The 26,416-nt window shown below is 51.3% G+C and overlaps 1 protein-coding gene and 1 long non-coding RNA gene across 9 annotated transcripts in view; one reads left to right on the forward strand and one right to left on the reverse strand.

Annotated features, from left to right (window-relative positions):
* LOC144318832 (ATP-binding cassette sub-family A member 17-like) overlaps positions 1-26,416 on the forward strand; it is a 77,979-nt gene that overhangs the window by 9,134 nt on the left and 42,429 nt on the right. For 6 of the 8 annotated variants that reach the window (XM_077906233.1, XM_077906234.1, XM_077906231.1 and 3 more), the window contains 10 exons: positions 3,818-4,009; positions 4,629-4,713; positions 5,312-5,570; positions 9,175-9,302; positions 10,160-10,322; positions 11,904-12,163; positions 12,813-12,929; positions 13,830-13,947; positions 20,315-20,488; positions 25,496-25,668. In XM_077906233.1, the coding sequence (XP_077762359.1) occupies positions 4,660-4,713; positions 5,312-5,570; positions 9,175-9,302; positions 10,160-10,322; positions 11,904-12,163; positions 12,813-12,929; positions 13,830-13,947; positions 20,315-20,488; positions 25,496-25,668 (1,446 nt within the window). In that variant the 5' untranslated portion in view covers positions 3,818-4,009; positions 4,629-4,659. The remainder of the gene's footprint in view (positions 1-3,817; positions 4,010-4,628; positions 4,714-5,311; positions 5,571-9,174; positions 9,303-10,159; positions 10,323-11,903; positions 12,164-12,812; positions 12,930-13,829; positions 13,948-20,314; positions 20,489-25,495; positions 25,669-26,416) is intronic. The other 2 variants (XM_077906230.1, XM_077906232.1) reach the window with 2 other exon arrangements.
* On the reverse strand, positions 15,343-25,815 carry LOC144318836 (uncharacterized). The gene is made up of 3 exons (XR_013384819.1): positions 24,920-25,815; positions 20,801-21,203; positions 15,343-16,576 (listed from the first exon to the last, which is right to left on the reverse strand). It is a non-coding gene; the product is annotated as an uncharacterized LOC144318836 (long non-coding RNA).

The following is a 26,416-nucleotide window of genomic DNA, read 5'->3' on the forward strand; positions in this document are numbered from 1 at the left end:
CAGTCAATAGAGCATGTGACCCTTGATCTCCGGGTTGTGGGTTTGAGCCCCGTGTTGTGTGTAGAGATGACTTAAAAATATTTTTTAAAAGATTTTATTCATTTATTTATGACACACAGAAAGAGAGAGAGGGAAGGAGGCAGAGACACAGGCAGAGGGAGAAGCAGGCTCCATGCAGGGAGCCCGATGTGGGACTTGATCCCAGGACTTCAGGATCACGCCCTGGTAAAGGCAGCATTAAACCACTGAGCCCCCCGGGCTGCGCGGGGTCTGCCTTTCTCTTGGTGACTTGTAGATAGCTCTGCTCACTGGGTCTTCCGTGGAACACAAATCTTTCATTTTGATGTGGTTTGGTTTACCCAAGTGTTCTTTATGTTTAGTGGCTCGGAGTCGTGTTTAAGAAATCGCTGCCTCCCTCAAGGTCACCGATACACTTTCCTATTCCCTTCACCCTTCCCATTTAGATCTTTCATCCGAAGTTGGTATTTTGTGTGTGGTGGGAGGCAGGAGTTGGATACCTGGTCTCCCGCGGCGACAGCCGGCCAGCTCTGAGCCATCCGTCAGAAGGCCCTGCTGCCCTGTCCTGCCCTGTCGGCTCTGTTGTAAATCAAGTGACTGTGTACCTGTGGTCTCTTCCTGGATGTGTCTCATCTGTCAGTTTGGCTGCCCTTACGTGGGCAGCTTCTGATTCTCGTTTTCTACCGCGTGCTATCCTGTTTTCCTTTGTGCAGGTTATTACCCTTTACTAGGTTTATTTGAAACTGCTGAATTCCAAGAAGATGAACTCTATTACTGTCTTTTTAAAAAAATTATTACGTTATCTCCACATCCAGCATGGGGCTCGAACTCAGACCCCGAGACCAAGAGTTGCATGCTCCACCGGTGGAGCAGCCAAGCGCCCCTATTATGGACTGACCTTTTGATGATGGCATGTGCCCGGACACAGTGCCTTCAGCACATAGTTGCTAGTTGTTGTACGTCACAAACATTGAATTAAACCTTAGGAGGAACAGTCTACCTGCATTATCAGAAATCCTACAAGATGCTCAGTATGAAAACCTCCATCTACTCTAGTTTCCTTTTTTTTTCTCTTTAAAGATTTTGTTTATTTATTCATGAGAGACACACAGAGAGAGGCAGAGACACAGGCAGAGGGAGAAGCAAGCTCCATGCGGGGAGCCCCATGTGGGACTCGATCCTGGGACCCTGGAGTCACAACCTGAGCCAAAGGCAGATGCTAGACAGCTGAGCCAGCCAGGCGTCCCAATCTACTCTATTGTCCTGTCTCATTCCATTGAGCTGTACGTGTGGTTGGAGAAAACCGTGTGTTCTGATGGTCTGAGTGTTTTTCTTTTATAATCTGTGATGGCCTGTAATGAGCCAAAGTACCTCCTCATCTACATGGCACGGGTTAAGGCTGGCAAATGCTAACACCAGCTTCTGAAGACCTAAATGTTGGGTGTTTGGGCAGATGGGTAATGTCCCCCCTATGTCTTTCTCCCTTGTGTTAAGTTTTATGCCCATGCCCATTGCCATGTGAGTCACAGTGCCTCGCACTAGAGCAGAGACAGCTGCCTTCCCTCTTGCCTTGATGTTGGAACGGTTAGCAAGTGTGGGGGGAAGATGCTTTAAATGCATTCATGTGGTTTGGGTTGGCCTCTTGCCATCCAACAACATGCTCCAGCTCGGAGGAGACTTTTAGAACAGCCCTGCATCCGTCCACTCCAGCTGCCCCAACAAAATACGCCACACCGGGCGGCTTACACAGCACAAGTTTATTTTTCCACAGTTCTGGAGGCTGAAAGTGCAAGATCCAGGTGCCCGCAAGGATGGTTTTTCCTGCCATTTCAGTCCCTCTCCTGGGCGTGCAGGTGGCTTAAAGGGGGTGCTTCCCAGGGCTCGTCCTCTCGCCGTGGTCTTTCCTCTGTGCCCGGCACCCCTGCTGCCTCTGGGCACCCGCATTTCCTCAAACTGTCAGGACACGGTCAGGTCACCGCCACGGCCTCGTTTGGCCTTCGTGGCCTCTGTAAAGTCCCTGCCTCTAAAAACAGCCACAGGCTGAGGACCTGGGGGTTAGGACTTCAACACAGCAGTTGGAGAGTGTGGAGAAGGGGACACACGTTGGCCCATAATCAACCTAGAAGACGAGTCCAGCCAATCCCAGGAGACAGCAGAGCCACGAGTAGGAAATAAATACCTGTGGTTGGGGTTGTCAGACAAGAAGCCTGCAGCAATGGCTAATATAAACGTGTCTTATAGTCACTCTTTTTTTTTTTTTTTAAATGGAGGTGAAATTCACATCACATAATTAGACTCTTTAAAATGTATCTTCAGGGGAGCCTGGGGAGCCCATTTGGTTAAGTGTCTGACTCTTGGTTTCCGCTCAGATTGGGATTTCGGGGTCCTGGGATCAAGCCCCGCATCAGGCTCCACACTCAGCACAGAGTAGGCTTGTCCCTCTCTCCCTGCCCCGCCCCACCCTCCCTCCCTCTCCCTCTTGTTTTATTAATTTGAGTCTTTTCTCTTTTGTTTTTAATGAGGCTGGCTAATGGTTTATCTATCTTATTAATTCTTTCAGAGGACCAACTCCTGGTTTTGTTGATCTGTTCCACAGTTCTTCTGGTCTCGATTTCATTGAGTTCTGCTCGAATCTTTATTAACTGTCTTCTTCTGCTGGGTGTAGGTTTTATTTGCTGTTCTTTCTCCAGTTCCTTTAGGTGCAAGGTTAGCTTGTGTATTTGAGTTTTTTTCCAGTTTTTTGAGGGATGCTTGTATTGCGATGTATTTCCCTCTCAGGACTGCTTTTGCTGTATCCCAAAGATTTTGAATGGTTGTACCTTCATTCTGATTAGTTTCCATGAATCTTTAATTCTTCTCTAATTTCCAGGTTGACCCTTTCATCTTTTAGTAGGATGGTCTTTAACCTTCACGTGTTTGAATTTCTTCCAAATTTCTTCTTGTGATTTAGTTCTAGTTTCAAAGCATTATGGTCTGAAAATATGCAGGGGACAATCCCAATCTTTCGGTATTGGTTGAGACCTTATTTGTGACCCAGTGTGTGGTCTATTCTGGAGAAAGTTCCATGTGCCCTCCCTCTCTCTCAAGTAAGTTTTTTTTTTTTTAAGATTTTATTTATTTATTCATGAGAGACACACACAGAGAGAGAGGCAGAGACACTGGCAGAGGGAGAAGCAGGCTCCATGCAGGGAGCTCAACGTGGGACTTGATCCCGGGTCTCCAGGATCAGGCCCTGGGCTGAAGGTGGCACTAAACCACTGAGCCACCCGGGCTGCCCTCAAATAAGTTTTAAAAACTATTTTATGGGATCCCTGGGTGGCGTAGCGGTTTAGTGCCTGCCTTTGGCCCAGGGCGCAATCCTGGAGACCCTGGATCGAATCCCACATCGGGCTCCTGGTGCATGGAGCCTGCTTCTCCCTCTGCCTGTGTCTCGGCCTCTCTCTCTCTCACTGTGTGCCTATCATAAATAAAAATTAAAAAAAAAACTATTTTATTATTATTATTTTTAAAGGTTTTGATTTTTATTTGAGAGAGAGAGTGAGAGAGCACAAGCGGGGGCAGAGGCAGACGGAGAGGGAGAAGCAGACTCCCCACTGTGTAGGGAGCCCAACACAGGACTCGATCCCAGGACCCCAGGATCATGACCTGAGCCGAAGGCAGACGCTCAGCCTACTGAGCCGCCCAGGTGCCCCTAAAATAAATAAATCTTTAAAAAATAACAAAGTGTACCTTCAGTGACGGTTAGTGTCAGAGAGTCTTTCACCTGAGGAAAATGCACCTGTTCTTCTTTCACCGACAGAAAACCATCTTTCTGGATGAAAATCTCGTAGTGCTGGTGGCTGAAAGCTAAAGCATGTGATACCCCGGGAAGCAGAGACTGAAGGAGAAGGAACCTGCTGCTCCGCCAGCGTGTCCTTCCTCAGGAGCACGTCCCCCCACTGGCTGGCTGCCCTGTAACGCATCGATTTAGGGGACCCGCATTTACTGAGTGGTGAGCACGGGCTGGCCCTGCTCTTGAGCTTGGGGACTTGGTGGTAAAACTACAAAATACACGCAAAAAAAAAAAAAAAAAAGAAGCTTGTTTGGTGGTTTAAAAGGGTTAAAAGAAAAATGAACAGGGATGATGGGTGGCATTTCCGAAATTTTAGAGTGGCAAGGAAGGCCTCACTGAGAGGGTGGCGTCACGTGTGGATGATGCGCCAGGGAGGTGCGCGGGCTGTGGGCAGAAGCCTGGTCGGTCCCCTCTGGGTCACAAGCAGGCCTGCGGGGTGGGCGGGCACACGTGGGAGTGAGGGGAGCCAGGGAGAGCTTCCCTGTCCTCGTCCTCAGCTCCTGCTCTGAGGGGAGGGTTTGGGGCAGTGGAGCCACATGCACTGGCTGGTGCCGTGTGGGCTGGGCAGGTGCACGCTGGCAGTATAGAAGCGATCATCAGCGTGTCCGTGCACTTCACCCCCCACAGCCCAGGGAGGTCCCCGGCGGGGGAGGCAGCAGTGGAATGCTGGCGGGGCCGGTGTGGGGGTCAGCAACAAGGAGGGATCGATGCTCTGGAAGCTCCTAGGACGGGGAGCATTTTTGTGTGATGCCTGACGTTTGCCCCATTTGCTTCCCAGCCAGAGCTCACCCTCCTGGTCAGCTGGAAACATGACATTGGGCAGGAATTTAAAACTTCTTCTTTGGAAGAATTTCATCTTGAAGGTGGGTGAGGTGCTCGGAGGGTCTCTGGGCGTCTCCTGGGGAGGGACTGAATGCTGAAGTTACGTTGGGTTCTTTTTTTTTTTTTTTTTATGTTGGGTTCTAATAACGGTTTAAAGAAAAGAATCAGGGGCGCCTGGGTGGCTCAGTGGTTGGGCGTCTGCCTTAGGCCCAGGGCATAATCCTGGAGACCTGGGATGGAGTCCTGCATTCGGCTCCCTGCATGGAGCCTGCTTCTCCCTCTGCCGGTGTCTCTGCCTCTCTCTCTCTCTCTGTGTCTGTGTCTCTCATGAATAAATAAATAATATCTAGAAAAAAATCAGCCTTACTCGGAATGGACCCCTTTCTGTAAATAAGGCCGGTTCCCCCCCAGAACTCTGCAAACTGTCGCTGCCGAAGCTGGCACCCTGTTCCTGGTTTCTCGCCGCCATGGACAAGTCAGACGGAGAGGCTTCTCGTTCATTCTGTGTTGTTTTCTCTTTCGGAGGCTGTGCAGGGAGGCCGGGGGAAGGAAAGGGCTTTGCAAGTGGAAGCCTGGCCCGCAGGGACCTCACGCCTGTGTTGTGCTTTGGATCAGCACGCGCTTTCCGTTGTGTTGTAGAAGCGGAAGCCCCTGGTGACGATGCTGGAGGTCCTGGCCCCGCTGCTCTTCTCCATGATCATCATGTACCTTCGCCTCAACAGTGTGCCCAGGGAAAGGCCTCCCATGAGCTACCTCGCCCTCAACGTCAGCCTCCTGCCCGACTTCCTCCGCCTTGCCGCACAGAGCACATACCAGCTGGTCTACGTCCCTTCCCAGAGTGACACGCTGAAGGCTGTCACGGAAGCGGTGGCCAAGGCCTTTGAGGTCGAGTTTGAAGGTGGGGCACGAAGACGGGAAGGTGGGTGGCATTTCCAGAGAGTCGGGGCCTTCGTCGGAGGCCGCCGGCGGTGGCGATTCCCCACCGGGGCCTGGAGCCGCCGAGGCAGGTTTTCCGATGGCTGCAACCACAGCCCCGACAGCCCCCACCTCCTGCTTCTCGCCGCCGCCGGCCCGCCCTCACCCTCGGCCAGCAGCTCTCGAGGCCCGCGGGGTCTGGCTCCCCGCGCCCACGGGCCCCCACTGTGCCGACCTTCCCTGCGATGGGGGGAGCGGGGCTCCCCCCGGGGTCCAGGTTCTCAGCCGGGCCTTGTCTCTCCCAGAGCCCCGCTGGCTGTGCTCACGGCCTTTGGTTCATGTTTTACCGCGTGGCCACGCCAGGCTTTTGGGGCGGTTCCCGCGGGGCTGCTGACCCCCGAGGGCAGGAGACCACTGCAGCCTTGCTCACCCCTGGCCTCCCACCTGATGGGCACGAGGCTGGCGGCTGAATTCACGCACTCAGCCAGACACGGTTTTTCAAAACGTGGAGTCCACAAAATGTGCGGTCATCTTCCAAAACTATTATAATTGTAGTGTGTGCTTTCATAAGGGTATTCCAGTAATACAGTAAGAGACAACATGAAAAGAAAGGGCTGTCCTCTCCCTGCTCTGAACGCCACTCCACGCAGACAACCCTTTTTTTTTTTTTAAGATTTTATTTATTTATTTACGAGAGACACAGAGAGAGGCAGAGACACAGGCAGAGGGAGAAGAAGGCTCCCTGCAGGGAGCCCGACGCAGGACTCGATCTTGGGCCTTCAGGACCAGGCCCTGGGCCGAAAGCAGGTGCTCAACCACTGAGCCACCCTGGTGTCCCCAGATAATTCTTTCAAAGGCCCTCAGTGGCAACATGAGTGGGGACCGTTGCTTTGTGGTTCGTGCTTGCCTGGCGTCCTAAGGTACCATCCTTGATGGTGAAGGACAAGCCCTGCAGGGTGGGAGGGTGACTTGGGGGCAGCCAGCCGAGGGTGACATCACAGGGTCGGTGAGCCGATAGGCTCGGACGAAGCAGAAGGAAGCCAGAAGAGTGGTCCCTGTGAGGCTGGAGTGTCATGGGAGCCTCGAAGGCCTCGTCCAAGTCCTGGGTTTCCTTTCAGGCTCCCAAGGCCACCCGCCATGGGAGGGGTCTGAGGAAGACAAGTCATGTCATCTGATTTAGAAGCTCTGTGTCCGGAGGAGGGTAGGGACCAGAGACCACAGTATTCTTCGAGAACATTCAGGAGGAAGCCTTTGAGCGGGGCTGGCATGCAGGCCGCAGGCCGCCAGAGCTGCATGGGTGAATTCGAGATGGGTCTGCAGCGGTACGTCATGGGTCAGAAGCCATCCTGCCTGCTCTGGGCCTTTCTCAGAGGGCAGCTCCTCCTGCTCCTGAAACACTGGGGCTTTGCGCCCGGGCTGGACTTCCACCCCACTGCCGGGGACCCCTCGGTGGCCTCCACCAAGAAGAAAATATTTCTCTTCTGTCTTCCCTGGAGATCCCACCTCAGGCAGTTTATCTTTTCCTGTGATAGACGTCCTGAAGTTATTTCTGTCTTATTACTTCCGACTCACGTCTCGATTCACGGCTCTTCCTGCCATGCCCGTCGGCAGGCAGATCCTTGGCACTAGGAGGAAGGATCCCTGCAAACCATGACAGCCCTCTCCTTTCCCTCCTCATAAGGCACACGGCCTAGTTCTCCCCCGGAGAGGTGTAGCCTCCTCCCCGAGCTCAGGATGGGCCGCGCAACCAGTGTCTACCCCAGTCTGCGCTCGGCGGGCCCCTGGCTACCTCGACTCGTCCAGGGATGACACCTAACTCAGTGAGAGCCACGCAAACACTGGGATGGTTCCCGTCTCTGGGAAAGAGATCAGCGCTGTTCCTTTTTGCTAGTACAGCCCAGCGGGTTATGTGCGCCAGCAGTCCTGCTGAAAAACAAATGCCGGGTAAATATTAAAAACGTGTTCTTGAAAGCAAATTGATAATAAGAAACTACCAGACACCCCCCCTCAAAAAAAAATCTAGTGTAAAAATGTTTTATTTCTTGACCCAGGAGGCAATTATTTGGCTGTTAACTTTATAACTGCTCATCAGAGCGCACGTCTGTGTTTTGTACCGCGTCCTGTATGTGTGCAGTTTTTCTCAATTTAACCAAATGTGTGTGTGTGTTTAAAAAGAAGCCTAAGTATGGCTAAGGAAACAAATCAACTATATGTAGGAAAAAAGGAAGAATTGACTCCTAACCCTGTCACCCAGATGTAAGTGCTACTTGAAATCCTGGTCACGCAGCCTTCCTGCCCTCCAGACAACACGGGCTTTGGTGGCCGCCCCTCCTGGCTCCTCTCCTCTCCCGGATTATGATGCTGTGCTACCTGCTGTCATTGTTTGAAGAACCGGATTCTCTCTCTCTCTCTCTTTTTGTCCAGTCCTCTGAATATTTTTGGTGGGAAGGTGAATCCAGTCCCGTTACTCCATCGTGGCCAGAGGCATAAGACAGAGCCTTTTTTTTTCTTGTTAAACGTACAGAGTCTGTGTCCCGATGGACAGCCTGGCCTGCGGGAGGCGGGTGACTCGGCACCACGTAGCCTCCAACACCATCGGGGATTTTTTACCACGAGCGAGCTCTATCTGTTTTGAATCCAGTTCATTAAAAAATTCTCATCAGTGTTCTCAGAAACATTTGAGAAAACACCGCCACTCCAAAACTAAACCGGGCTCCCGCGCCACGGAGACAGCAAAAGGAACAGAAAGAGGGACCTGGACGTGGCCTGCAGGGAAGGGACAGGGCGGGCAGGTGGGACAGCCAGCAGGCGGTCCAGGAGCCGAGGTCCCGGCGGCGCATGACAGTGTCAAGCAAAAGGATGAAGAGCTGGGAAGTGTGAGCCGCGAGGTCGTGGCTGTGAGGGACCCCAACATCCCACTCGCACCACAGTGGTTCCTGGAAGGGGGCGACGGAGCCACAGACGGTAGGGGACAGAGGTGCTCAGACACGCGTCCTGCAGGGACAGCTGCGTGTGCGAGGTGAGCAGCACACAGGTCCCCGCGGGGCAGGCGGTGGAAGAGCACCACCGCGTGGACACGCTGGCTCCAGGACGGGGAGCAGGGTGGAGACCCGGGGGCGGCGAGGAAGCGGGACTGCGAGTGGCACCTGGCGCTTTCTGAGGAGGAGTTCCTTCGAGAGGATCGTGCATGCGGCCTGGCCGCAGGCGACAACAGGTGCCCATGGCAATTATCTGTGTCTTCAGGGCAGCTCCGTCCGTGCACATTGGGTTGTCGTGATCATGAAGACAAACACCGGCCAGCTCCCCACCAACGTGGCCAAGCACCCAGTCCACCGCCGGCAGCCCAGCTGGGCCCTGGGACCCGAGGGGGGTGCTCTGGCCACCACCACCGACCTGTGCGCCGCTGCCCCGTGGGCTGTGTGTGTGCAGGAGGCTGGGGCAGTGAGTGAGGCTCGCACCTCCCCAGCCCGGGGGCCAGAAGCGTGCAGGAGCACGTGCCCAGGAGCACCTGCCCAGGGAGGACGGGGAGGGCGGCCGCGCAGGCCCTCGCCAGCCCCCACCCACGCCGACGGGGTTTCTCTCCGCAGTTCTAGGCTACCCTTCAGTGCCTTTATTTGAAAATTACGTAATCCAGGATCCCAGGGCCTTCTACGTGTTGGCTGGAATCGTGCTGGATCACAGCTTCAACGACAGGCAGCAGCCCCTGCCGCTGGAGGTAAGGACAGCCTCCCTGTGCCAGCCTAAGGGTGCCCCAGCCTTGGGTGGGGGGGTCCATTAGGGAGTCTTGCCACCTGAGCGGCCCCTCTGTTGCCCTGCGTCCACTGTGTCACCTGCCTGCCGACTTCCTTCTGGAGGGGGCAGGCGGACGCTCCTGGGCTCGAATCCTCCTGCCTGGACGCGGGCGCCCCTCCCCGTTCTCCGGTTCCTAACCGGGGCAGCCTTGCTCTGGGGACCCTCCAGCCCAGGTAGGAGGGCCGTGCGCTCCAGCTGCTTCATTAGGGGCTGTGTAGCCGTGGGAGGGGCACTAGCATTTCGGGGCCTCAGTTTCCTTACCAGCAGAGCGGGATTCATAGCAGTTCCTGACTCGGGAGCTTTAAGAGTCTGTGCCCAGGAGAGAGCCAGGAACGGAGCTGCCGCCACGGCGAGTCACGTGAACTCAAATGTGGCAGGTGGTGTGTTGTGCCGGACAGTCGCGTCCTGATTGTTAGAACTCGCGTGGGGTGTTGGAAGCCAGGGATAGAGGTGTCTCTAAACAGGCCGCAACACTTTCTGAGCACCAAGGAAGGCCAGGCACACCCCAGGGATCACCCGACTGATCCTACGGTACCGCTGGGAGGGTGCTGTGCCAGCATCGCCGTTTTACTGATGAGGAAACCAAGACAAGAAGGTCAAGTCACTTGTCCAAACCGTGGCTGCTCGGCGGAGAAATAAGAAATTTCTGCCTTCCTGAAGGGGCCTCCGGGACGGTCGCGGCAGAGCACAGTGTGCTCTCCGGAGGGGACATCCGTCCCTCCCGTCCCCCTGAGTGTCAGGACCTTGTGACCGCGGTTGTCCTCCCTTTGTCCTCCGCAGATCAAGTACCGCCTGCGCTTCAGCTGCATTCAGAGGAACTCCTTAACCTCGAAGCTGACGTCCTATTACGATACCCTGGAAGGCTGGGGCACGTCCCTCCTCTACCCTCGTAACCCCAGCCAAGCGCCGCGGGCCTTTGGACAGATCGATGGGGGACTCCCTGGTGAGGAGGCACGTGTGTGTGGCCATGCGTGCGGCAGCCTGGTCCCCAACGTTCCAGAAGAGGTTGAACAAGTTACATTTTGAAATGTGTCACTGGGTAAAATGCTTTCATTCTAGGGCAAGTTAAAGCAGCAGTTAAGCGTTTGATTGCCTTGTAGTGATGCTGAACTGCTTGGAGGAAGGACGGAAGCATTTTACAGGAACAAGGATGATTCGTATGCTTCTGTATGTACTAGTGTTTGCTTATAAAAATATCTATTTGCCTTTAGCTTTCTGCAGGCTAGGGGAGCTACCGCGGGACAGCACGGACACCCACTCATCCTCTCCTGAGGGACACATGCTCTCCATGGCACTGTAGAGTTTTTGGTCTCCCTCTTTTGTTCAAGGTGGTTCAGGGAGATGCCCCTGCTCGTAGGAAACTAAGCTGACAACCCACACCTCACTGTAGGATGACCACACAACTGATGTGACGCTTTGGGCCTGCAAGCCTGGCAAGTGGGAATGCAAATTCAAGGCGCTTATGGTTTTTGTGGTTCTGGAAAGGATACCAGCCATTCTGCAAAGGAAACTCCCCTACATGCAGTCAAGACCATGTGACGGTTCCCAGGATTTTAAAGTTTTTTTTTTAATTAATTAATTTATTTATGATAGTCAGAGACAGAGAGAGAGAGAAGCAGAGACATAGGCAGAGGGAGAAGCAGGCTCCATGCACCGGGAACCCGACATGGGATTTGATCCCAGGTCTCCAGGATCACGCCCTGGGCCAAAGGCAGGTGCTAAACCGCTGCGCCACCCAGGGATCCCAGTTCCCAGGATTTTATTATGGACAGTTTGTTCCTCTTGTTTTCATCCTGGAGGATCAGGGGGTCTGTGTAGGTCTGGGCCACCAGGAGACCTTGGTCACCTCCACTTCATTGCTGCACGCCCCACCCTGGCTCTGCCCATAAGGAGGGCCAGTAACCCTCACTTGGAGATGGGGCCATTATCTCTTACAAGACCCCCAAACCAGAGGTCTGGGCCCTTCAACTTATGTTTCCCAAAAGCTGACCTTAGCCCACCGATGACACCGTATCAAAATAAGGGCTGCTTACGGTAAAGATTGTTTTTGAGGTGTGGCAGCAAAATCCAATGCCCATAATTCTGGGGTCACAGCAGTGACGGCTCAGAGACAAGTCACAGTTGGTGAAGGGGGCAGTGTCTCCCAAGTGCTTTGAATCTAACCATCTCATACGTTCCGGATGATTAGAAGTGCAGAGAGGGCACCATTTCCCTGAAGTGAGGCACGTAGCAGAGAGGAGGTGACCCCACCATGCAGGAGTGTTGTATTGCATGTCCCCTGTTCTTCCATCTACTCAGGACATCTTTGCCCTGTTTCCTGATAAAAAGATGCCATCACAGGCACAGGGGGGTCCATTGTGACTCTGCTCCTTCTACATGGCAGCATGTGGACACAAGAGAGCCTGTCCTACTCCTGTCTGTGTGTTGTCATGAATCATTAGCCACACCCCTCTGACTCCTCGGGGGTTCTGCACCTTCAGTCTTCCTGTCTCTTATGCCTGATGTCCACTGTGTTCTCATGCAGGATACAACCAGGAAGGCTTCCTGGCCATACAGCATGCCCTGGACAAGGCCATCATGCAGCACCATGCCCACAATGCGACCACCCGGATGTTTGAGGACCTCACAGTGCTTGTGAAGAGATTCCCCCATGGAGCCCACATCCAAGACAAGTTCTTGTTGATCCTTCAGAACGAGTTCCCTCTTTTGCTCATGCTCAGCTTCATCTGCATTGAGCTCATCATCATCAATTCTATTGCCCTGGAGAAAGAAAGAAAGATGAAGGTAACCTCACCGGACGTGGGATGCAGGCCTAGGGACAGTGTGGAAGCACTCATGAAAAATAACCAGAGTGGGAATGAGGCCAAGGCAGGGAGGAGGTTGCCTAGGTGTCGCCTCCAAGGTGAGTTGAAAGGGGGATATTCTTTCATCATTTGACTTGCTTGCAATTCAGGTGACCCCATCTGTTGTTACGACAGGAGTCCTTGCTGTGCGGCTCGCCTGTGGCAGCTATTCAAGAAATGCTTACAGACTGACTCCCTGAGAAATGCACAGGAGGGGAATGACCCCCCAGGAGTCACTCCCTCTATTGTTGCTGCAGCTAGGAGCACTCTCCAGGGAGCCCCAGCCCAACACAAGGCCCATCCTGAGAGCTTCTCTACTTTCTGCGCTCTGATGCCCACCCTCTCTTTCCTCATCTTTTGCTCTTTGTAGACAATCTACCTTCTCACTCTTTAATTTTCTTTTCCTTTGATTGATTCTTATGACTATGTATAGAAATAGCTTGCTGGTGGTATCCAAGAGGGACCTGGCTTCACCTGACCCACCATGTCTGGTTTGCTCCATGTTCTCGAATGCACAGTACAGTCTGATGGAGGTGGCCTGTGAGGCTGCCTTGGATGTCTCCACCCAATGGCTCTTCTGCTTTCCCTAGGAGTACATGTGCATGATGGGAGTGAACAACTGGCAACACTGGGCTGCCTGGTTCATCATGTTCTTCATCTCGACCCTCATTGTCATCTCTTTCATGACCATCCTCTTCTGCATAGAGGTACATGTCTCCGGGCCCTTGGGATGTGCTCAGCCGTGCAGAGGTGTGGGTGGTGGTGCTGAGATTCGGAATATGGTGAGAGCACAGCTAGTGATGAGCACTTGGAAAGCCTCAGGTGGATGCGTGGTAGTACTTAATGAACTCCGGGGGGACCAGGCGCTGGACCTGCACTGTCCGGGAGAGCCCTGCCCTCCCTCCGTTCCCAGGTCTGCGAGGACTGGACACGGGTGTAGTCAATTTCATTAAGAAAGTGGAATTCCAAAAGATGTATTTCATAAATTCTAAAACATTACAAATTTTATACTCCACAGATGGCTGAAAACAGTTATTATAAAAGATGAGGACGATCTCTTAGGCCCATGCTACCTTGTTAAATTTCCTTTCTATGCTGTCATTGAAATCTGGCATTCCAATCTGCTAACTTTCATTTAATGATTAAATTATAATCCACCATGTGAATATATGAAAATTTACCTTCTAAATTACCAAAATTGGGGCACTTGGGATAAGGAAGGCAAGAAAATCCAGACCACACGGCAAAATACATAAAACAAAGAGAATGCCCAGAAAGTATTAAAACGAGGAGACGACAGACTATAGTCATCTGTAATAGTGATAATGACAAATGGGATAAAATTTGTCATTAAAGCAAAAAAGATTCACCCTGGGTCAAAAATTGAATTTGGACTCATGGTTTCTTAAAAAAAGGTACATGGACACAGCATCATTTGTAAATGGTCATGGATACTGGCTCAAAGTCTGCCTTAAAAAAAAATCTGTTGTTTAATTTAGGAAAATCTTGTGAGTTTTTAAAAAATTTCTGCATTGTATATGGGTATATTATGCTTTCTCTTTATTCTCTCCATGCAAAAACGACATGTGTCTATGACTGCTCCGTAGGTGCATGGTGTGGTGGTGTTCAGAAACAGTGACCCTAGCTTGATATTCGTTTTTCTACTGTGTTTTGCCACTGCCACGATTTTATTTGCATTCATGATCAGCACATTCTTCCAAAAAGGTGAGTCCTGATACAATTTTCTGTCAGGGAGGGTGTTTATGACTTCTGTTTGTGGAAGCACTGCTATTGAAGTCACCTACAGCATGAATGATCACTCCTCTAAAGCCAGGTTTTCACTTCTCCTCTGGCTACTTTAGCAATGGATTATTTCCATTCCCTGTTAAAGGCTTAGGGATCCATCTCCATGTATGTATGTTTTTATACTTCATTTGGCGTCTAAATGTCATTTCAAATGGCTACAAATGGGGTCAAGTCCCAACCTGGAAGGAAATGAGGGGTAAGGCATCAGTTCAGATAGTTTTCCAGGTCTTGACTGTGAATTTGGGCACAATGGTAGGGTGGCTAAGACACCATAGTAAGACTGAAGTTCCTGGGACTTTGGTCCTGTTGGGACGGGTGTTACTTCTAAAACTATTGGGAGAATCGATGAACTACTAGGAACAAAAATAACAGGAAATGGGGTCAAAGTCAAAGTGTGGGAGAATTAACTCCTGGTTCAAATAGAAGAGGTAGAGATAAAAACACTAGTGGAGGGTAGGTCCAACAGTTGGTGACAAAAGAAAAAAAGGGCTTGGGCAGCCCAGGTGGCTCAGTGGTTTAGTGCCGCCTTCAGCCCAGAGCCTGATCCTGAGGACCCGGGATCAAGTTCCACGTTGAGCTCCCTGCATGGAGCCTGCTTCTCCCTCTGCCTGTGTCTCTGCCTCTTTCTCTGTGTCTCTCATGAATAAATAAATAAAATCTTAAAAAAAAAATAGAAGAAAAGAAGAAGGGCTTTAGAGAACTTGGGGAAAAATCAAAATATGGTATAAATGAGGCCAGGCAGTTTATTGCTTACATTTATGAATATTTTACATCAATGTAATATATTGTAATGTAATTACATTACAATGTAATGTAATGTTCTAATGTTCTAATATGTGGGCCCTGGCAAATACCAACTCTGCCAAGATGGGAGTGGGTTCCTTGGGAGGTTGACTAGGCCTGAACACTGTCTCCTGACTCAAACTCTATACCGAGTTCCCCTAGTATCCCTCAATTGTTCAGGGGCAAACATGGTGGGGGGGAGGGTCAAGTAAGAGAGTTATGTGGGGACCTTGGAACATGAGTATCAAAGGATGCTTAAAAGCTAAGGCTAACGTGGTGCTGAAGGTTGAAACCCAAAAAACTCAACTTGTGGTCAAGCATGAGAAATAAGCAGAGGGCTAGAAACAAAAAACAAAACCAATGAGGTCAGAAGCACAGTAAAGCAAGACCAGAGTGGAAAGCAAATAGCAGGTAAGAGTTTCAAGTGAAAGCAAAAATACACCACACAACTCAGAGTTTATGATCAATCGATTTTTGATGAGGCACCAAGACAATTCAACAGGCAAGGAATAGTCTTTTCAACAAAAGGTGATGGAATAGTGAGGTATCTACGTACACAGGAATGAAGTTGGACCTCTACATCACATCATACATAAAAATTCAAAGTGGATTATAAACTCAAATATAAGGGCTAAAACCACAAATATTTAAAAGAAAATGTGGCCAAAAATCTTTGTGATCCTGGGCTAGATGGTGATTTCTTAGACATGACACCAATAGCATAGGTCATAAAAAGGAAAATTGATAAATTGGACTAAATCAATATTAAAAACTTTTGTACTTCAAAGTATACCATTAAGAAAGTGAAAAGATAACCCACAGGCTGGGAGAAAACATCTGCAAGTAATATATATCATGAGAGACTTGTATCCAGAATAAATAAAACTGAAAGCTAAAAAATAAGAATGCAGATATTTCAAACTCATTCTGTAGGCCAAGATTACCTTAATACCAAAGCCGGAAAAGACATCAGACCAATAAAATTACAGACCAGTATTCTTTCTGAATAGAGATGTAAAAATCCTCAACAAAATATTAGCAAACTAAATTCAATGGCACATTTAAATGATCACAGACCATCCAAAGGGGGGATTTATACCAAGAACACAAGAATAATTTAACATACAAAAAGCAGTATGGGGATCCCTGGGTGGCTCAGCGGTTTGGCGCTTGCCTTTGGCCCAGAGCTTGATTCTGGAGTCCCGGGATGGAGTCCCACTCAGGCTCCCTTGATGGAGCCTGCTTCTCCTCTGCCTGTGTATCTGCCTCTCTCTCTCTCGCTCTCTCTCTCATAAAATCTTTTAAAAAAAGAAAAGCAGTAAATGTAATATACCACATGGATAGAATGAAGGAAAAAATTAACACAATTTTATTCACCTTTATTTTTTACTGGTCTAGACTTTGAGAGGGTTTGATGTTCATTCTTCTGTAAATGTTTGGTATAATTCACCAGTGAAACCAGATGGTGCTGGGATTTTCTTGGTTGGAACAGAATCTGAGAGATACACCTAGCATACTAACATACACATCACTGGAGTCCCAGAATAAGAAAAAAAAAAGAAAGAAAAAATGAAGAAAAATATTCAAAGAAATAATGACTGAGGTACCTGAGTGGCTCAGTGGTTGAGTGTCTACCTTCGTCTCAGGTCAGGATCCCGGTGTCCTGGGATCCAGTCTTCCATCAGGCTTCCTGCAGGGAGTCTGTTTCTCCCTCTGCCTGTGTCTCTGCCTCTCTCTGTGTGCCTCATGAATAAATAAATAAAATCTAAAAAAAAAAAAAATGTCCCAAATGTGATGAAAAACATGGATCTATAAACCAAAGAATCTCAGTGAACTCCAAGCAGGTTAAACTCAAAGAGATCCACACCAAGAGTCATTCAAATTGTCAAAACTCAAAGCCATAAAGATCATTTTGAAAGCAGAAGAGGCTCCTCACATATAAGTGATCCTCGGTAAGATTAATAGCTGATTTCTCTTCAGAAACTATGAGGTCCAGAAGGTAATAAGATGGCATTTTAAATCTTGAGGGGGGAAAAAACTCAACCAAGAATTCTATATCTGGCAAAACTATCCCTTAAGAATGAAGACGAGGGGCACCTAGATGGCTCAGTGGTTGAACATCTGCTTTTGGGTTGGGACGTGATCCCTGGGACCTGGGATCAAATTCCATATCGGGCTCCCTTCAGGGAGCCTGCTTCTCCCTCTCCCTGTGTCTCTGCTTCTCTCTCTCTCTCTCTCTCTCTCTGTCTCTCGTGAATAAATTAAAAATCTTAAAAAAAAAGAACGGAGACAAAATTGAGACATTTTCAGATAAACAGAAGTGGGGAGCGTTTATTACCAGCAGCCTGGCTAAAGGGGATTATTTGGGCAAAAATGAAAAGCCACAAGATAGCAACTCAAGGCCATAAGAAGAAACACAGACCACTGGTCAAGGTAACTTAAGCCAGTGTTTTTGTATTTATGGTTTGTAAGTCTTCTTCTCTTTCCTATATGATTTATAAGGCAAAAGCATAAAAATATAAATCTGTGTTAGTGGGCACTCGACATGTAAAGTTAGAATCTGTCTCAATGACAATTTAAAGGGGGAGGGGTAGAGATATATGTGAGCAAAGCGTATGCTAATGAAGGTCAATGATATCATTTAAGAGGTGAATTTTTACACGGTTTTGACTTCTAAACATGCGTTTTACGTTCCTGTTGCCTCTAACAATCTACTGCATACTTCGTGGTTAAAAACAGTGCATATTCATTACCTTACAACCAAAGTCTAAAGTGCATTTCTCTGGGCTGTGTTCTTTCTGGAGACACAAGGGGAAAATGAGAACACTTCCCGATGCCTGCGTTCCCAGGCTCACGGCTCCTTCCTCTGTCTTCACCGCTCTCTCCCCTTCCTTCACCTCTCCTCACTCTGGCACGCCTACCCCCTTTTGAGGGTGCTTGTGGTGACATCGGGTTCACCCAGACAATCCAGAATAATCTCCTCATCTCAAGATTCTTAACCTCCTCTGCAAAGTCCATCTGCTATGTAAAGCCATGAGGGTTCAGGAGTCAGGACTGGACATCCCTGGGAAGCCTTCATTCTGCCCACCACACCACGTAAACAACTGGGAAAATAGGAGGGGGGGGAAGGAAATTATAGAAGCAATTTCTAAGAATTGAAAACCAACAGAAATAAATGTTTTCAAGTTAGGGGCTTGAAAGTAATTACTTCACAAAGTAAGCAATTACCTCAACTGCCTTTAAAACAGCATTTCAATTATATATCTCTTGTGACAGATATTTTAAGGGTAAAGGAATGGCAGAGAAATCTTCAGCTGTGTTAGTATTCTCGGTATTTAGGAGTAGTGTTGGTATTATTTCTTTGAAAGTGATACAGTTACAGCCGAAGATAAAGCAAAACACATAGAAACCAAGAATTCAAGAGCAAGTCTATAAGAGACAAGATGCCAAAGATGTTAAGGAAAACCCTATAATAATAAATATCAGTTAGAATTATTGGTATGAGCTCATCTTCTACGAATGTATTTCTCACCATGATTCCAGAGAAGACCTAAAAGCAGTGGCAGCCCAGGAGCGCTAGACACCTTAGTGGCCCTTGTGGCCTCTGAGGGCCTCTGCGCAGAACCAGGGCTCCGTGGGGGGACACCTGATTTGAAGTCTGACCTAGGGAACATTCGGTACGAGCTCTGGACATTGTGGACCACAGCGAGCAGGCTTCCAGAGACCAAGGGGATGATGTCTAAAGGATGAACGAGCCAACCTGAAGATGCTTCCGCTCACCTAAGACAGGGCATCTTGAGCATCAAAAAGAATAATGCTTGCAATGGGTTGAAACATGTAAGATGTAAAAATCCCGGATGATGTAAAAATCTGTGACTTATAACGGTGGCCCAGGAAACTCCCCACTGGTGAGCCCTGAAGGTTGCTAGGGCCACTGTGACCCCCCTGTCCCACCACACGGCTGCAGGGGGAAGGTGCTCTCAGTCCAGATCACACCTCTTCCCTTGCTGCCCAGGACACTCAGCCCCTTGCAGGAGGAGGGTGTCACCGACTCACCAGAATCTTGGCCCCAATCACCTCACTCCTGACCCCACAGCTCCCTGTGTACCCCTTCCCTCTTGCACTTGCCTCCTCCAGTAATTCATTGTCTGCTGTCAGGACACCTGATCCGTTGGCCCTAACCTTGTCACCATCCATCAGCGTGAGCCTCACCGGCTTCCTCAGGGGCTCCGAGCCCGTGGCCCATCCCCACTTTGACTCCTCCACACCGTCAGCCCTGCACTGAACTCGTGTTGTAAATCCTCCACCCCGGTCCCAACAAGCTCCCTGCCTACCCCATGCCAACACCTGAGCTGCAGAGCTTAGCTGGAGAAAAACTCTCCCCGGTGTGGACTGGCCCCGGGGAGGCCCCCTGGCTACCACCTTGCAATGCACCCACGTCCCCTGGTCAGACCGTCCCCCGCCTCTCTGAGGCTGCAGTGTCCAACCTCCCCGCTGCCCACCGACACCCGAAGCCTTTCTCCTTTCTCACTGAGGCCGACAGCTCTTGTTCTGGCCTCACGGGGCTGCTTTTGAATCTCTGTGTGGACCCTGACCTTAGCAAATCCACTGTGCCTCCGTTTCCCCTTCTGTGAAACGTCAAGTTCCAAATGGGAACTGTGAAATGGGAAAATCACAGCATTTATACTTAGTTATGAGGATTAAATGGGATATTACGTGTAAAGAGCTGAGAACAGTCCTTTGTATATAGTAAGAGCTTAGTAAAAGTCAGCAATTCCTAAAACCCGTTACAGAAGAACCTGAAACTCAGAGAGAAGTTAGACAAGACCCAAGGTCAGGGGATCCCTGGGTGGCTCAGTGGTTTGGCACCTGCCTTTGGCCCGGGGCGCGATCCTGGGGTCCTGGGATCGAGTCTCGCATCGGGCTCCCTTCATGGAGCCTGCTTCTCCCTCTGCCTGTATCTCTGCCTCTCTCTCTCTCTGTGTCTATCATAAGTAAGTAAGTAAGTAAATAAATAAATAAATAAATAAATAAATAAATAAATAAATCTTAAAAAAAAAAGACCCAAGGTCAGCCGTAGTGCAGAGCCAGGTTCGCGCAGGGCTGCCCGATGCGTAACGGGGCTCCTTCTCTGGTGGATGCAATCTTACGTCCCCGCTCTCTCGACTTCCTGAAGTCACACCTGAACTCACCTCCCACTGGCCGCGGCTCCCGATCCGGAGCTACCATGCTGGCGCCTGCAGAGCCCGGAGTCCGTGACCTGTGGTTTACTAGCTCCATGAACCTGGGCCAATGTATTTCCTGTGGCCAAGCCTCAGTTTCCTCCTCTGTAAAAACAGGGAGGACATGAAGGGTCCCTGAGAGGCTGGTAGATGCTATGCTGGCCTTGGGTCGTGTGACGGGCCGCTGTCCGGGAAGGAGAGGGTTTGCGGCAGGCCCTGGCGGGAAGGGGCTTGTGTCCCCTCATGCAGGGCTGATGGGCTCCTGTCCTGTCTTCCCGCAGCTCATGTAGCAACCGCTGCCGGAGGCATCATCTTCTTCTTCACCTACCTTCCGTACCTGTACCTGACTTTCAGCTACCCCCAGAGGACCTACTTCCAAAAAGTGGCCTTTTGTCTCCTCTCCAACATCGCCATGGCGCTAGGAGTCCGGCTAATCTCCTCCTTCGAGATCAGAGGTGAGCCCTCCATGTCCCCAGGGCAGCGGCCTGGAAGCTCTGCCCCTGCTCCCAGGCCAGGCCCACGGCCTTCCCAAGTGGCCTGCGCCAGCCCCCTCCGCATCGTGAGCCCTTACAGCGTCTGGCGAGCGTGGTGGGTTGTAGGACGCGGTTCCCACCGGCAGCTCACGGCCTGGTTCGGGAGCCAAACTAAAGCGTATTAATGACTTAGGAAATTATAAGCCTACATAGTGACACATCTAAAAGACACAGATTCACCGCTCAGTTCAGCGAGCGCGTTTGGAACTTGACAGATCACGCAGGGCCACTTACCTCGGGGTCAGCGGGGGCACCGTCCCTCGGCGCTGGCCTACTGTCCTCGCAAGTCCCACCTTCGGAAGCGCACTTACGTGTCTTACGTTCTGGGGTTAGAAGAATTCCTCAGAACGCCGACGACAGTCACTGCGGAAGGTCGCAGCTAACCTACGAAGGCCGACGCCCGCTGAGCTCAGTGGACGCTCTGGGCGATGCTGTCCCACGTCTCGGAGACACTGAGGTGGCCTGGCGCGGACACTGCAGCGAGCATCTTCATGCGTCTTCACGACTCTGCGTTGGCTCCTATCACCAGAGTCCTGGTTCCGGACTAGGAAGGGTAGGTTCAGAGGGCAGGAATAGGACGCCAAGCCGGATCCAGTTGGCGGGTCCTCTTACCGCAACTGGGATGATTTCCAGTGACCTGGTCAGAGGCACCGTCTACCAGTTAGCGTCTTTGTGAAGTTAGGATGGTCTAAACAGGGTACGGCTGCTTAAAATATAATGAAGGGTGTGCAGTTGACTAGAAGGTTTTGCAGCCGAGTAGTTTTCCTTAACAAAGCATCGACGAGACCACACGTTACAAATAATCCTTTGAGGGGCGCCTGAGACGCTTAGTCGGTTAAGCACCTGCCTGCGGCTCAGGTCATGATCCCAGGGCCTGGGGACAGAGCCCTGCGTCGGGTCCGGTTCTCTGCTCAGTGGTGCGTCGGCTTCTCCTTCTCCCTCTGCCCCTCACTCCCCACCACTTGTGGTCTAATTCAAATAAATAAAAATCTTAAAAAAAAAAAAAGTACAGGGGGAAGTAGATTTAAAATAGTATCTGATTCCTCATGTGTTAGGGAATGAATAGGGATGTTTATGGAGCCTGTGTGTTGAAAGCTGAGGCACCTGGGTTGCTTCGGCTGCTGACATCCTCTAGGGGAGAGGGGGAGCCAGGCTAGGCAGGGCTACATGCAGCCCTGACACCTTGGCCCCTGGAGGAGCGCTGGGCCGAGTGGCCGGGCCTCCTCGCCGCTGCCGCCCACGGTCACTAGGTGTGGACCACCCGCGAGGGACAGGACCAGGATGAAGCTGGAAGCCCTCAGCCCCGGCCCGGCCCAGCCTGGCCAGCAACGGAGGTGCCGGCTTTCTGGAAGGGGAGCAGGGAAGTCTCTCCTCGCATGTGTATCCGAGGCCCCATAGACCAGAGGGCCTTGGGGAAGGTGCCCTGGTGCCAACCGCATCATGGGAGAAAAAGCAAATGAGAAAACTGCCCGAAGAACCGGTTAGAGGCTGGTTCTCTGGAGGAGCTGCAGCCCAGGGTCACCCTGGAGCCTGTCCAGGGACCCTGGAGCAGGGATGTGATTTCAGGCGGAGCTGGGACAAGGGAGCCCCCCACTCAGGCACCCGGCAGATGCACTTTCATCCCCATCGTGGTGAATCGCCACAGACGGGTTCTCAAGGGTAAAACACAGCACAGTAAAAAGCACCTGAAAACATAAGGAAATAAGCCACCATGGATGAGAACCAACAGAAACAGGAGAAAGTAAAATAGATTCACAAAGTCCTCCTGTTTTGGGATCAAAACACAGATTATGAAACAATAATGCTCGGGAGATGTGGTTTGCCTTTAAAAAAAAGGCATCTTTGAAAATATGTGCAGGAATAAGGGCGAAATACCTCTTCTGGGAAATGCAAACTGCAACCAACCAAATAAAAAACTGAGTGGATAGGTTAACAGTCGCTCTGAAACAGCTGAGGGACGGTTATGGGCTGGGAGTAGGTTAGAGGAAACCACGCAGGAGGCAGCGAAGAGAATGGAAAAGATGTTAAAATGTGCAAGAGAGTTGAGAAAACATTCAGAGAAGAGCGAGGAGCAGAGGTCCAGCAGGAAAAGAGAGAAAGGGGCAGAAGACATGGTTCTGAAGAGATGGGGCCCACATCTGTCGCCAGACTGGATTTCAGGAGGCCCAGCAAATCCCAGACAAGAGTAATAAGAAGAAATCTAACCAGACGCACCAGCGTAAAAGTAAGCACCCCAGGCGGCAGGAGGAAAATCTCACAAGAAGCCTGAGGAATTGGGGCACCAGGGTGGCTCAGCGGTTGAGCATCTGCCTTTGGGTCAAGGTATGATCCTGGGGTCCCAGGATCGAGTCTCACGTCGGGCTCCCTGCATGGAGCCTGCTTCTCCCTCTGCCTGTATCTCTGCCTCTCTGTGTCTCTCATGAATAAATAAATAATATCTTTTAAATTTTTTTAATTAAAAAATTTTATTTTTAAATAAATGGTTTTTTTAAGTTAAAAATTTTAAATTAAAATAAATAAATAAATAAATTTATTTTTTAATTAAAATTTTTTTTAAAAACTACTTTTCATCAGAGTGACCACAGGAGCCTGAACACAGGCTAGAGATTGACAAAGAGACTGAGAGAATAGGAAAGAAAGGCCCAAGTAGTGCTAGGGATCAGTGGGGGTCAGGAGGTGGCACGAGAGCCCCTGGAGAACCTTCTGGAGAAGGTTCTGGAGAACCAGTGCACAGCATGCGGAAATCAATTTCAGCGTCGAAACCCTACAAAGCTTTTGGAGACGACACAGAAGAGGACACCCCGTCCTCGAGGCCAGAAAGATTCCTCATCAAGCAAGACACAAAAAATAACCGACCACAAAGACAGATACATCTGACCTTCAAATGCCACAGACAGAATGGAGGACAGAGGCCGACAGACACACTTTGAACCCACAGAACACTCTCGTGTCCGGAGTACGTACAGAATTCCTACATATCAGTTAAATGTGAGGATTTGCAGTAAAGCGCGGGGCAGGGGGCTCGAGTAGGCACTCCGTGGAAGAGCGAATCCCAGCGGGCCACAGGTGCACACAAGCCAGGACACAATGGCGGGGACCCGGTTACGCGCTCGGGCCAAACCCTGCCAAGCCGCCGGAAAGTGAGCAACGACAGGCTGTCTCAAAGGAACAGAAGTTGACAGACTTGATGGGGAGGAGACATTGCAAGAAATGCTGAGATCTTCAGGCAAAAAGAATAGCAGACCGAAGCATGGATCTGCACGCAGCACTTAGGAGCACCAGGAATGGAAAATACTTTGTTTTTCATGGTTTTTGTACTGTTTTGTTTTTATTTGACTTTTTTTTTTTTTTTCTTTTTTTTTGCTCTGAGAGGACTGAGTGTCTACAGCAGAAGCAGGAGGAACCTATAGCATCTAGAGCTTGTGCAGAAGATGTGGGGTGACAGTGGGGGTGGGGAGGCTGGGGAGATGCTGTGTAAGGTCCTTATAGGACCCACGAGGAGCTGAAACGTCATCTGATGACACACTCTGGTTAAAGACGAATACCGTAAACCCTGCAACAACACTAGATGTATAAATAATAAATCAGCAGTGGAAATAAAATTGAATCATGCAAAGATTCTCTATGAATGCAAGAAAAAAAGAGGAAAAGAGGAGAGAAAGAACCAAAAGTTTGGAACAAATAGTAAAACGCTGGCAAGACGGTAGCTTTTCATCTGGAGCGGCAGTCGTCACGAAACGTGAATGTTGCGCTGACCAATGGCAGGGAGGCGGCCAGCTTGGCTAAGAGGCCAGACCCAGCCAGATGCTGCCTGCAAACACCCCGCCAGGGGTGTGGGTGTGGGGTGTGCACGCTGGGGGTTTCTGGGGCAACTGGTGGCAGGGAGGAGGGCAGGTCACCCGGACATTTCCTGTGGCTTGCCTGTTAAAGCTCCAGTTCACGCATCCACAGTAAATACCTAAGGTCACTTGGCAATCGCCCACCTGCCCAGGTGGGGAAGGAGCTCTGCCCTCTGCCACCCGGACCCTGCGGAACTACACTGGGTAGGGATGGACCTGGCTCTCGGGAGCTAAGTGTGCTCGGTGGCCACTGCGGCCTTGGAACCCGTCCCAGTCGGGCGAGGTCTGGTTGTTAGCTGCAGCGAAAGGCGACGCCCTGGGTCGGTACACAGAGAGACACAGGTCACGGGATCCCATGCCAGGAAGGGGCTCAGAGGTCGCCTCCCCTTCCCCCCCCCCAAGCGGCAGCAGCTGCCCCCCCACGAGAGGGTGTTGCAAGTGCAGGCTCCCGGGGGCCCCTTGACACACCTGATGGGTGTGTGACACTAACACACCAGCCCATCCGCTGGCTCACCTGAAGTCCACTCAAACCTCTCTCGTGGTCACTGGTTCCCACCCCCGCCAACCTGCCGGGTGGCAGCACACGCTCAGAACCTTGGATGCTTTAAATGACGAGCTTAGTCAACTTGCACTCAGATTAGACGCTTGGCATCACACAGGTTAGTCACTTCCCTACGCGTCCCGGAACTGGTCCCGGGCCCCTCCTCCGCCCCGGGGCGGATGCTGCAGATACAGGGACGACTGAATCACAAGCGGGCCCCTCTCTGATCACAGCACGGATGCTCGCGGAGGGCACGTACCCCGGGGGGACACAGAGCCTGCAGGGCAAAGAGGCGCCTGCACCCACCTCGCTTCAAGAGAACCAGCCAGCGAGAGGCGGTGCGACGGGCGCAGGGCATGGGGAAGACCCTTGGATGACCAGACTCCTCCTCCCGCCTTTCGGGGATCCTGAAAATGTTTTTTCTTGGGGAGAAACTCGTGGCAGTGGCTCTCCCCTCTGGCGCCTCGCGTTCGGCCCAGGCCAACAGTCCAGTCCCATGGGTGGCCTGGGCACCTCCCATGCGCTGACGTCGTGCCTCCTTTGGCTCAGGCACCGGCATGCGGTGGAAGCACGTGGGCGGCCTGAGCGGGGAGTTTAACTTCTCCCACGTGCTGGTGATGCTGGTCCTGGACTCCGTCCTGTACGGCCTGGTGGCCTGGTATGTGGAGGCCGTCCTCCCGGGGGAGTACGGCATCCCCAAGCCCTGGTACTTCTTCGTCATGGTGAGTACCGGCGCTCCTGTCCTACACACCACGTGACACCTTGTACAGCCCCACAACACCCTCACCCGTGTCAGTGTCCTGATTGAAACCTCCAGCCCCGGGAAATCCAAGTGGGCTCCTCTAGCCCGGATTCACTCCAAGCCCATCAGCTTGTGGTCGCCAAGGGAACACGATGACAAAGGAGTCTGCCTCCGACCCTTGCCCCCTGCTGGCGCCCGTGCAGAGAGGCTGCAAACATGTCTGCAATGTCCGGTGTGCCCACGCCTGTACCAGGCCCCGCAAGTCCCCACGGGACACCACCGCCTCCTTCCCCTCTGGGCTGTTGTAGTCCTGACCCTCTCTGAGACCGTGTGACCCTGGGAGCCGGCAGGTGCAGCCTCCCGTGGCTGCCCCCCCCCCATGAGTTCTCAGAGTCGCTGCCTCCCGTGGTGACCATGTTGTCCTCACGAAGTGGAGCTCACCTGTGGATGCGGTGCTCCCGCAGCCCCGCCAGCGGCCCCATCCCACCATTTGCAAAGCAGGTGGTCCTGTCTGAAGGGCACAGGTGGCCCCGCTGGCCCTTCCAGGAGTGTGGAGAAGCGTCTACCCCGCTATCTCTCCAGGCCTTGGCCAGGGGGCTGCCTGCCAACATGATGGCTTCCCCAGCTCGCCGGGAGCCCGGGTGTGGGGCATGTCCTGTCCTCGCTCCACCCTCAGGACCATGAGTTGTGGGCTCAAATGCAGCTCATTGGTAGTGAGTCCATGAACA

The sequence above is a fragment of the Canis aureus genome, chromosome 8 (genome assembly GCF_053574225.1).
Source record: "Canis aureus isolate CA01 chromosome 8, VMU_Caureus_v.1.0, whole genome shotgun sequence".
NCBI classification, from domain to species: Eukaryota; Metazoa; Chordata; class Mammalia; order Carnivora; family Canidae; genus Canis; species Canis aureus.